This window comes from Lygodium microphyllum, chromosome 27 (genome assembly GCF_053477565.2).
Source record: "Lygodium microphyllum isolate KBCC chromosome 27, Lygodium_microphyllum_v1.1.10, whole genome shotgun sequence".
Classification (NCBI taxonomy): domain Eukaryota; kingdom Viridiplantae; phylum Streptophyta; class Polypodiopsida; order Schizaeales; family Lygodiaceae; genus Lygodium; species Lygodium microphyllum.
The window spans coordinates 102,025,498-102,037,873 of record NC_141161.1 but is presented as its reverse complement, the minus strand read 5'-3'; the positions used below and the strand labels follow the sequence as shown (position 1 = coordinate 102,037,873).

Here is a 12,376-nt window from a genome sequence, read left to right as displayed (position 1 = left end):
CTTGCTTGATAGGTGGCACAAGAAGATACCAAGAAAATATCCAAGTTTTTCAAGATCACGGCTAGCAAGCACACCTTTAAACAATATATTATTGTGACAAGGTAGCCTAGTCACTACTTGTGATGCCATGGCAAGATGCACACACCACTGGCAAGACCTGACAAAGGCGTATGCTCAATGAAGACTGATCAAATCATCTCATAAGCATCCAAGAGCAGACATGGAAGCATCTACCAGGCAAATATCATAGTCAAGGATGTGTAAGAGATCCCAGTCTCAAATCTCAAGTAATAGCTCAAATGCATAACCCGCAAGCTCTAGGTAAATCCAAGACCATAAGCATAAAGCTTCCATTGGCACAAAATTGGATGGCAAATGAGTAATGAAGCTCAGAGATAGCATGTAAATGCATAAGACATCTCATAGCCACCAAGACCATATATCATGAGAGCATCAAGAGCATGTAAGCGGTCAAGCATCTGATAGCATCCAAGTATATCATGTACGAACCCAAGTCAATCTCTGACAAGCCAAGAAACATCCAAAAGAGGTTCCAACGTATCCAAGTACAAGCCCAACTGAAGCTCCAAGTGGCAAAGAAGCTCAAAGAATGTAAGTAACATGCATCATTGACATATGCTTCAAAGTATGTACCAACGGGTCATGCATAGACTATAGGTATAACCTTTGTCACAAAGCATGCCAGTGTAGACCAATGTCAAGTAAGTGCCAACCAATACGGAGCTCAAACGAGGCTCAAAATACATTCTGGAACCATCCAAGACATTTGCCAACCTCCATTTGCATCCAAATAGTCATAACAAGCATTTGGGAAGCACACGAGACCAATATGCATAACATAACTCGAGTTAGAAAGCTTCAACCCTGCTCTATTACAATAGTAAATTCACTATCAAACTGAGCATAAACAGGGCCAATATCAACATCAAATCAATGGCATATCATATGCATAGCTTCCCATAACATTCGAGCATGATTCAAGTACCAAATGGAACCAGTAGCTAGTACCAAGCAAGCATAAACATCAAATGCTAATGTAGCACCGTTTGGGGCTGCTTGTGGACTATTATGACAATCCTGGACTGAAGTATATTAGACCCAAATGTCAATGCCAAGCTCAAGCCTTCAATGCCATGGTTGAAGCATGCTCCTATGCCTCAAATGAGACCTTTGTGTAGTGCCAATGGCCCGAAGAGGTGTTGGAGATAAAGGCCACATTTTTGATAGGCTGAGAAAATGGGGCAACCTGCTGAAAATCATGTTTTTGATGTTGCTGAGGGAGTTGGGCACTACTTGATGGTTAGGGATATTCTATGGCTTCCAAAGAAGCTTGCCATGCCTTCTTTAGGTCGAGTGTGCTAGCCAAGAGGCCTCAATAGGCATAGAAGAGAGAGAGCTCAGTTCCAAACCTTCATGGGCTGAGCCATGGCTGCCCTATTCTTCAAATCTTGTGGACTGAAATAAAGAGTGGAATGAGAGATTCAATACCTATAGATGAATGCCTTGAGGTTGCCCAAGAAGGCCCAATGCTTACCCGATACGACCGGAAACTCGAAAGGTGTGGCTATGGCTGCCAAGAGTGAAGACAAGAGTGTAGGTATTCAAATGAATGCTAAAGGAGTGCCTGATCACATTCAAGACCTCGAAGAGCCAAACTCTGATACCAGTTGAAAGGTGAGAAGGATCGAGAAAGAGAGCGCAGAGGTGAGAGCTATGTCAGATAGAGCAAGAGCAAGAAAGAGAGAGACTCCAAATGTGGGAACTCCAACAGTCACAATGTGTGACCGGCCTTCCCTTTATTCAAATGTCACTAAAATAATAAAGAATGAAGTGATAGTGATGGACGCTCGTTGCCTGTAGTGTGCAGGTGCTACTGTCAGTGTAGTAATACATGGGTGGCTAGGCAGAGGCGCCTTTACCCCCAACAAGAAGACTAGATATGTAGTCTCTACCAACATGGGAGGATTCAAGAGGAAGTGATGGAGCCTGCTACAATCTTCTATAGGCAGCTTTTCTAGCATAAGCCAGTATCAAATAGGGTGGTTTGATGTAGATAGTAAGTTTGGGATTACATCTGCCCCTCATGACCAAGGAGATGGGATGGGTAGTCCTTGAGCCCTTCATTGAAAAGGAACTAGCTGAGGTATTCCACACATAGGATGGGTAACAATGCCACAGAGAGCTTTTTTCTCCACATTCCAGGAGGCGGTGAAGGATCCCTTGCTCCAAACATTTCGGGAGATATTCAGTTCATGTCAGATGTTGCGGGTAGCTTGTCAACAGGTCTAGTCAATCTCCTCCCCAAAGGGGGAGACCGCTTTGAGTTGTCCTAATGGCCATTGATCACCTCGTTTTCAATGGCCTACATCCTTGGAAATGGCTTTACCTTCGTTGTTGAGTGGGCTCAACATAACGGTCATAGAGGATGGTGGTGCTTCTGCTGGATTTTGAGAAGGCCTATAATAGGGTCAATTGGGACTTCTTGGAAGGTATTGTGGTACGACTAGGCTTCCCGTAGGAGTGGATCAATGAGATGTTTGTACTATACAAGTGAGCCACTAGTAGGGTACTCATTAGAGGAAGCGGATGGGAGGAGTTTCGTTTCGGGAGGCTGGTCTGGTAGGGTTGCCCTCTAGCCTCCTACCTCCTATTCTTTGCGGAGGTGATGTCCTACTTTCTCCGCTTGAGGGTGAGTGGCCTATGAGGCCTTAGACTCCCAGTAAGAGAGGAGACAAAGTTAGTGGATTCTGAGTATGCATATGGCATGGCCCTCTATGTAGAGGATCATGAGGTGATGATGGAGTGGGTGAGACTTGCATTGGAGAGATTTTGCATAGTTGCAGATGCACAAATTGATTGGTGGAAGTCACTTGGTTTTCTCATTGATCCAGATTCTAGCATCAAGTCAGGCATCCACTTGGGTTTCAGATGGGTGAGAGCAAGGGACATATCATTTGTTATCTTGGCTTCCAAGTGGGACTTGCCAGTCTAGGAGTTTCTCCCTATATTAGAAGGAACCTAACCTACTGGAGCATCACTCACCTCTCCTTGGCGGGCAGGGCCCTAGTGGTCAACTAGGTTCTCTTAGCAACAATGTGGTATATTGCCTTCTATGGTGTTTCTCCTCATCATGTGTGGTTCAACTTTGCCGCCTCGGGCGAAATTTTCTTTGCGCTAGTTCAAATGGGTCTAGGGACTCTTGGGCCAAGGTAGCACCGGTAATTATCATCCAACATTGCTTTGAGGGGGTTTTGGGGTTTATCAACCCAGAGTATCCGAGTCTGGCCGCCCTATGCAAGCTTGTGGTTCATGGGCTCATATCAAGTGGGCAAACATGAAAGGTCCTTCTCCAACAGGGCCTTTAAGAGTGTTGGCCACGGCTTGACAAGGAGTGAAGGCCATCCTTGAGATGGATCTTCATGACCATCAAATCACCCCACTAAGATCCTCCTTGTGTAGTTTGCTACAAGTATGGCAAGGCTTGCATAAGGCCCTGATTCAGAGGCCTCTGGTATGTTAGAAGATAGACCACCAACTAGTGGTTTGGAACCCCCAAGTTTGTGACAATTGAGATACGATCCAAATTAGTGATGAGCATTCTCACATATAGTGGGTTCACTAAGAGGCTGGCCATGCCCACACTATCAAAATATGGAGGGAGGTCTACATGCTAGCTGACCAAGTCATTTTATGGTAGGCATTTGGTTGCTAGCGAGAAGTTGAGACCACAAGAAGGGAGATTGAAGTAACAATTCCACAAGATTGGTTAGATCTCCTGTTAGAGGATGGGTGTTGCATGGAGAGGTGTGGGCTGCTAGGTTCTCACAAGTAGCCACCAGGTTTTGTTCATAGTCCAAACTGGCAGAAGGCTAGCCCTCAAAAGAGGTCGGTAGGAGGAGCTGCTAGCTACACCCTAGAGGAGGATTGGTGTCATTGAACTCTAGGGAAAGATTTGGGTGTTGGACACCTATGTGCCCCAAAGTGAGTTCCAGGAATGGCACCTCTAGATATGGGAGAGTTGGCCTCTAGATGAGGTGGAGTGGGACCCTAGAGAGTGGCTTTTGCCAGCCATAGCAATTGCCAAGAAGCATAGAGCTTCTTGGCCTACCCAGCCTAGATTGGCAACCATGTTTTGATGTAGGAGACTTTCTAACGGACCTTTTGGCGACGCTTGTAGGATAGTAGGAGACCACGGAGGGTATCATACTTCTTATGGCTATTGGCACATGGTCTGTTGGGAATTGGTTAATTTAGCTGCAATAGGATGGAGTTTGCAAGTGTTGCCCCCTCTAGTGCTTGAAAACTCCAAAGCGTTGCCTTTGGTCTTGTGAGGCAGCATAGTTGATGTGGAGAGGAGCTTGCCATATTCTTTACTGCATGGTGCCTAGCTTGGGGTACATACGTTGGGAGTTGTCTGTTGGCAAGCAATTAGCCAAGGTCACCACTTATTGTAAGAGGTTGAGTTGCATGACACTATTTTTCTCATTTAGGCAAGTTCCTGTGGTATGGTTGGCTTAGAGGCACTAGCTACCCGTTAGGTACTACAGCCCACAATAAAGCGATTGGAGGTGAGGGAAATTATTGGGAGCCTCTCAATGTGACACATTTGGAAGGCACGCTATCAATTGGTTCTAGGCAGCAAGTGTTTGTCCAGATATGCGATTTTGGTAGAACTCGAGACCTCAATCATTCACTCCCTCCATGGCCATCGGGATTAGGTACGGGGTGACCCTCAAGCTCGTGAGGAGCTCTAAAACCATTTCTTACATAACTTGAGTAGGCATGATCTGTTCTTCACAATGCAAGCATGTAAGTGGTGGTACTCTCCTCCTCATGGTTGTCACATCCAATTGTGTCCAATTAATATTGTCCAATACTAATTAGACTAATAAATCTTGAACCTATATCCGATACTATCTCTGATGTAAAAAAATTGTACATATAATTTTCATGCCTATACTTAATGTTGGGACTTAAACAATACACTTCAAAAATTAAGAGACTTTATACCAGCAGTTTACATATTAAGATGCTGGGCATAGAGAGGATGGAGAGCTTGAGAGTGGAGGTAGGGTGCAGATAGGGCAAAGGAGAGCTTGAGGGAGTAGGGGTAGAGAGCTTGAGAATTGAGAGCTTGAAATTGAATTTGAAAATTAGAGAGGGAAAGAGAGGGAGGGAACACGAGAGAGAGAGAGAGAGAGAGAGAGAGAGAGAGAGAGAGAGAGAGAGAGAGAGAGAGAGAGATTGGGGGTTATGTACACGTGTTGTGGGAGAGAACCTATAAAACACCTACAACTACCCCAAAAGTAACCCCAAATGGTCAAACAGGCACTTTAAAAAAGTTGCGGACAGTTCCATTGGATGCCATTGGAAATGTTGTACTAGACAGGATGGATCGGACAAGTTGATCCGTCCGTCGGATGTGGACAGCTAGGCTCCATGGCTTCTATCCCCTATTCCGCCTTGAGCACCTTGAGAGGTTTGTATATATGATTGTAGTATGACTTTGTATCTGCTCCAACCAGTCTGTCGAGCACATGTACTTCGTTGTAAAATCTTCTGAGTAAAATAGCTAGCCACATTTTTCTTGGGGGCAAAAAAAGGCAGCCAAGTTTTTACCTAGGAGCATCCCAATGCACATTGCAGGCAGAGATACCTGCACCCCCTCAAATACCTTCTTCAACGTGTAGGAGGGTGGCCGGTTAGCTTTGGATAGAGGGCAGCAAGGTCTTGCCTTCCTCGACATCCCTTGGAGGATCAGGGCCATAGATCTCCAAGCGAAGTCAGGGCAGCTTGACCCAACTGAGACCCAAGAGAGTGGAGCTGGCCTGCTTTGTCACTTTTCCAGAAGCCAGTGAGCCTCCTTCACCTACACAGCTCAGATTGGCAAACATTTTTTGATGCAAGTTGACATAGACTAGACTCCATCATGCGGTAGACATTAGGTAGAGCATAGTATCACACACTTTCTGATGGTTGTTTTTGTGACGCCTATGCAATAGCTGGCAACTAAGGAGGGTCTCTTACTTCCTATGGCTTGTGACACATGGGGGTTTTGCAGTTGGCAGCTGGTTGGTTCAGACATAGCAGAACAGGGCTTGCCAACACTGCCCACAGTAATGCTTAGAGACCCTAAAGCACTTATCCATTGTCATGTAAGGCAGTGCAGGTAATGTGGAGAGGTGGATGCAACCTACTCCACCAAGGAGAACCTAGCATTGCGTTTATCTCATGATGGACTTTCTGCTAGCAATTAGTTAGTCAAGGCCATCACCTACTCTATGAAGCAAAGATGCATGATACAATCTTCATTACCAAGGCTGGCTCGTGTGCAGTGCTAGGCCTGGAGGCTCTACCCAGTCGTCAGGTGCTGGTGTCTACTATGTCACAATTGGCACTGTAGGAGATTATTATTGGTAGATTCATAGTGTGGCAAATCTAGGATTTTTAGTAGTGAGAGCCTCTCAATGTATGCCACCTTGGTTGAGCTCGTCATCCATTATTCACTCCTTCTGTAGCTGTTGCAAGCAACTCAAGGGGGGGCTCCTGACACTGAGGGGAGCTTTGGCAGCAGTTCCTTCTCATTTTGGGTGGCTATGGCCTATTCTTCACCTTACAGGATGGCAAACCTTGGTGGTGTTATACTCCACCATGATTTGTTTCCCCAATCTCCCCCAGACCACATTGAGAGGCCTTGTTTATGTTCTTTGATTTGTAGACAGCTCCAACTATACTGTTGACCATTTGTACTTTGTTGTAGTTTCTTCTGAGAAATATAATTGTCTACACTTTTTTCGCCAAAAAAAAGTGTAGACTGAGAGAGATGAAGAGGGAGCAGCAAAGTGGGAGCTGCCCTCTAGCTGCCTTTATCTACAATTAGAGAAGCCTGATTTAGAGAAAAGGAAGAAATGAAAATGGGAAATCTTCTGAAAGGCAACTTATCTCTCGTAATCAAATATATGTTGGTATATCAAATCTAAATGTGGGACATGACCTTCATTCTTCATGTGGAAAGTTAAGTTTCCTAATTGTCCTGCAACTTCTGTACTTTGATTATCACCCACTACAAACTTGTGCAGCTTTTTATTCAGCTCTATTGATACACTTGCTGGTTTTTTCTTTGCTCCTGCACAATTCCTTGTTTCCTCTAGTCTAGTCACATTGCTCCATTCACCAGCACTTGCATGAATGTCAGCCATCAGCGAATATGCTGAGGCATCTTCTTGATTGACTTCAACAAGCTGCTGAAAGCATCTCAGTCCCAATTCTGCCTCTCCATGAATTTTACAGGCACTAAGTAGAGATCTTAACAAATTTTCTTTAGATTGAAGGCATTGCAAGCCTTCAATGAATTTTTCTGCCTCATCCATATGTCCTGCCCTGGCAAGGAGATTTACCATACAGGCACAATGATCAAGTGTAGGTTCTACAGAATAGCCTTTGACCATCATCTTAAAAAACTCCCTGCCCTCGAGGACCAAACTTGCCTGGCTGCATGCAAAGAGCAGGCATGTAAATGTAATAGCATCGGGCTTAATGCCATGCTGTTCCATGTCCTCAAAGCATTGCACAGCCATCTTACCCTCATGATTTTCACCATATGCCTTTATCATTGCAGTCCAGCTTACAACATCTCGGACAGGTAGACTTTCAAATGCTTCCCTTGCTGCTGCAAGCAAGCCAAATTTACCATACATGTCTATCAACATGTTACCCACTAGTGGATCTTTTTCTAAACCCCATTTTTTAATCACCGCGTGTATTTCTTGGCCTGCTTCAAGAGTGCCTGCAGTGCTGGAAGCCTTTAAACAATGGACAACTGTGACAGCATCAAGACATACCCCATCATTTAGTGCTTGCTTGAAACAGTCCAACATCGTTTGTTCGGTGCCATGCTCAGCATATGCAGAAATTATTATGGCCCATGAAACTGCATCACGAAATGGCAACCCATCAAACAAATGCACCGCCTCAACAAGTGAATTGCATTTCACATACATATCCACAAGTGCATTGCCCACACAAAGCACTCTTTCGAATCCCCTTCTGATTATTTCAGAATGTATGATACGCCCTGTTTCTAAGGCTCTCCCCATGCCGCAAGCTTTTAAGCTGTAAGCAAATGTGAGATCATCTGAACAGGCACCCTCAAGTTGCATTTGACCAAAACAGCTTACTGCTTCCTCCCCGAGCCCTTGTTCAGCATACCTTGCAATCAGAGATGTCCACAAGACTGTATCATGATCAGCAAGGTGATCAAAGACTTGACGTGCTTCCTTAAGCAAACCACACTTACCATACATGTCAACAATTGTGCTTCCCATATGAATGTCTTCTTCAAATCCCTTTTTAATCATTTCTGCATGAATCTCTCTCCCTTTTTCCACATTTTGTAGTGAGGTACAAGCCTTTAAAACAGCAAGATATGTGTAAGTGTTCCTTTTCCCTCTTCCTACTGTGCTCAAAGTGCCAGAAGGCTCCAACTTGACATCATCTGGAGAAAGTCCCTCCATCTGCATCTGTTCAAAACAACTCAACACTTCTTTATCACACCCCTGTTCAGCATATGCTGCAATGAGTGCATTCCATGAAACTGCATCCCGGATACAAAGCTCATCAAACACTAGCTGTGCTTCTGAAAGTGACCCACATTTGCCATACATGTCTACCAACGTGTTGCACACGAAATGATCTCTTTCTAGACCCAGTCTTCTAATCTCCAAGTGTACTTCTCGACCTATTCTTAAGGCTCCTAAAATGCCACAAGCTTTCAAGCAGTGAATCAGTGTGACAGCTTCTGCATGCACACCATTTAATTGCATTTGCTTGAAGCATCTCAGCACTTCTTCATGTAGCCCATGCTCAGCATAACCTGAGATCAGGGCCGCCCATGACACTGTATCACGACATGGCAGCTGGTCAAAGACTTTGGAGGCTTCTGCAAGCATGTTGCATTTGGCATACATATCTACCAGTGTATTACCCACATAAAGCTCTTTGTCTAATCCCATATTGGTTATCTCTGCATGCACTTCTTGACCTGTCTCGAAAGATTTTATGATGCCACAAGATTTTAAAGTGCAAGCAAATGTGACAGCATTTGGAGCAATGTGGTTCAGCTGCATTTTTGTTCGACAGTCTAGAACTTCCTCACCAAACCCATGTTCTGCAAAGCCAGCAATCAGTGCATTCCATACGACAGTATCTCGCTCAGGGAGCCTGTCCAACACATGGCATGCTTCTGTAAGTGAGCCGCATTTGCCATACAAATCCACCATTGCGCTGCCAACGAAAAGATCTATTTCGAGACCCTTTTTAATGATATCAGCATGGATTCCTCGACCTCTTTCTACGTCTTTCATCTTAGCACAAGGTTTTAGGAGGGTCACATATGTATAGCTGTTGGGTTGGATGGAGTCGCCCTGCATCTTGCGATACATCTCGAATGCATGGAGGGCATTTCCTGCATTGATGTAGCCAGAGATGATCGAACGCCAACAGAACTCCGTGCGATGGACAAGTTTGTCGAAAACTTGCTGTGCATCCAGCAAGGTCCCGCAATCGACCAGCATTGGGACGAGGTAATTGCCCAAAACCGGGTGAGTCTCCAGCCGTTGTTGCCGTAAATGCGCAAGCAACTGCTTGGCAAGAGGCAAATTCTTCTCCTTTTTGCAATTCTGCAACTGGCCAACAAGATTCCCATGTGCGAGCACCATCAAAGCTCACAGATGAATCCTCTGCTGCTGACCCTGGCATCTCCCTATGCATCTTCTGCAGCTTCACAAGATTAAGTGCCAGATCATGAAAATTCGGGAGGGGGCGGGGGCGTGGGGGTGGTGGGGCGGCGGGTGGAGGACTGAATATGTCTGTCCTTTTGGGGGTGACCCTGATCTCAAGTCATCATCCATCACTTCTTAGGAATTTCTTGAGAAATCGTAATGAAACCCAATTCTAATTCACTTGGATTCATGACTGACACTGTTTCTTGCACGTTGTTAGGCCATACACTAATCCTGTTGGTGATGGGTCCTGTGCTGTGCCGATGTTTGATCGTGATGGTGGCTAATCCTGCCATTCCACTGTGGTACACTCTGCATCGGCTGCCTTATATAAGTGTGAGTCCTTTGCATCTATATCTATGTATCTTCTATTGGAACGTTTTGCTGGGGGGCCATGTGGCGCACGCAGAGCTTACCTGCAAAACCTTCCGACAGCGATGCGCCCGCCTGCCTGGCCAATCCCGTGCGACCCTGCTTGCCTACCCGCCTGTGCAACCCCACCTGCCTTATCCCGACATGAAACGCCTACTGTCCAAGTATGAGCGCCTTGATTGCTACCGTGTAAAAAGTGTATAGAAAAAACATCTTTTTTCTCGTGGAAACAACAAAATTTGTATAAAAAAGAAGGGGAAAGTATAGACTTGTTTTAATGGAAATAGCAAAAATTTGTATTAAAGGGGATATAAAGGGAGAAAGAATATACTTTTTCAAGTGGAAACAATAAAATTTGTATAAAAGGGATATGAAGGGAAGAAACAACTTTGGTAGCACATACAAAACCTTTGATGTTCAGAGAATCTAAGCGTAGAGTGCCTAGTTTGCTTTAAAAGGGCTATTAAGGGAAGAAACTACTTTATTAGCAAATACAAAAAGCTCTAACTCCAGATTTTGGAGGGATTTTCGCATATATTTTCCATTGGCAAAACTATAAGTTTTATTCATTTTAAGGTTGTGAACCTTCTTGCTCAAAATTTTTTTTAGAATAGAAAGTTTAAGTTTGCATTAAATTACATCACAGTTTTCCAAGAACAATGCTTATAAGTCACTCATTGGCATGTTCTACACCTCGATTTCAAAGTGAACTCCTTCGATATTACAATTCCACATGAAAATCCTTCTATTTTTATGTGGTGTTCATGGCATTAAGGTGCATGCAAGGAGGGGTGAATGTCAAGCATGTTTCTCCTTTAGCTCAGGACATTCTTAGCTTTAGACATGCATCAAGTGGTGTAAGGTTGAGAAGACTATCCACCATGAGGCATGGATGTTGAGTTTGTTCATGTTGTATGTGATTAGCATTAGTTGGATATGGTGCAAGTTGAACACATTTACTAGAGGATCTTAGGTCATGTAATAAACAAGGGCACACTATCACATGCAAGAGCATTGCCCTTTTTTTCAGAGAGAGAGAGAGAGAGAGAGAGAGAGAGAGAGAGTGTGTGTGTGTGTGTGTGTGCGTGTGAAATAAGCTCTTCCTTCTCAAAAAGCAATATATCCACACATTTCAAGGCTAAGTAAGTTGACCACTTAAGTGAAGTTAGCAATGGGTAATCTTTTTGGGACCTGCACCACCTTGTCACTCCACCATTGTACAAGCATATGTCCTAAAGGGTCATGCTAATGAAGAAGGATTGGGGTTGTACGAGAAAAGAGAAAGGTGTTTGAAGCACCTACATGATACATCCTTCTCTCTAGGAAAAAGCAAACAATTACATGCAAACTACTCTATTGTACAGCTATTTCTATACTTCACGGGGCATGTGATGTTGAAGGAGTTTGAGAAATAGGTCGAAATGACCCATGAGACAAGGGCTTCTCTACATCAATTTAAGTTTGTTGGGAAAGAGTTTAGCCTTTTTTGCCCTACATGGCTCGAGTGTTAAATATGATTGGATATATCCAAACATATTGGGTATTAAAAGGTTAACTTATTTATAATTTACCTTGGTTTGCAAACTTCTATCATAAGGAGAATTTATGCAAAAAGAGTTATAAAACTTGAGGTGCATTTGACTATATGATGTCAATGGCAATGAGATCATGGCCTAAGATCAAGCATGCATCATTCTCTGATAAATGTCATGTTTTTAAGCATTTGGTCACTTAAGAAAGGATTGTTGACAAGAAAGAGAAGAATCCAAATGAGAAGATGAAGTTTGAACACTCTACTTTGTCAGAAGCGGAGACATAGAAGAGTGATTAGAATGGTATCTTGGTCATGCAAAACAACACTGAGCACAATAGTATTCTCAAGAACAAAGGTTTTAAAAAGCTCATCAAAGGCCAGTCATCAAGGGCTAGTGAAGGCATAGAAGAGTGATTAGAATGGCATGTTGGTCATGCAAAACAACACTGAGCACAATAGTATTCTCAAGAACAAAGGTTTTAAAAAACTCATCAAAGGCGAGTCATCAAGGGCTAGTGCAACAAATAAGAAGGTGGTCTCAAGTGGAAAAGAGAATGGTATCTAGAAAGCCTCTTATAAGGAAATCATAAATCTTATGTTCAATGATGCACTTGATGATGGTGATAGAATGTTCAATGCATTATTAAGATGGTGTTAACCGCATTTTGTG

General features: G+C 43.8%; 1 protein-coding gene across 1 annotated transcript; it reads right to left on the bottom strand.

Annotated features, from left to right (window-relative positions):
- Positions 1–6,959: 6,959 nt before the first annotated feature.
- On the bottom strand, positions 6,960–9,737 carry LOC148012663 (pentatricopeptide repeat-containing protein At5g27110-like). Its single transcript, XM_087669185.1, has one exon. The coding sequence runs from the start codon at positions 9,735–9,737 to the stop codon at positions 6,960–6,962; it is 2,778 nt and encodes a 925-aa protein (XP_087525311.1).
- Between the last annotated feature and the right edge of the window lie 2,639 nt (positions 9,738–12,376).

Excerpts from the sequence above, each read along its gene's own strand:
- LOC148012663 (XM_087669185.1), bottom strand. The coding sequence starts at position 9,737 with ATGGTGCTCGCACATGGGAATCTTGTTGGCCAGTTGCAGAATTGCAAA.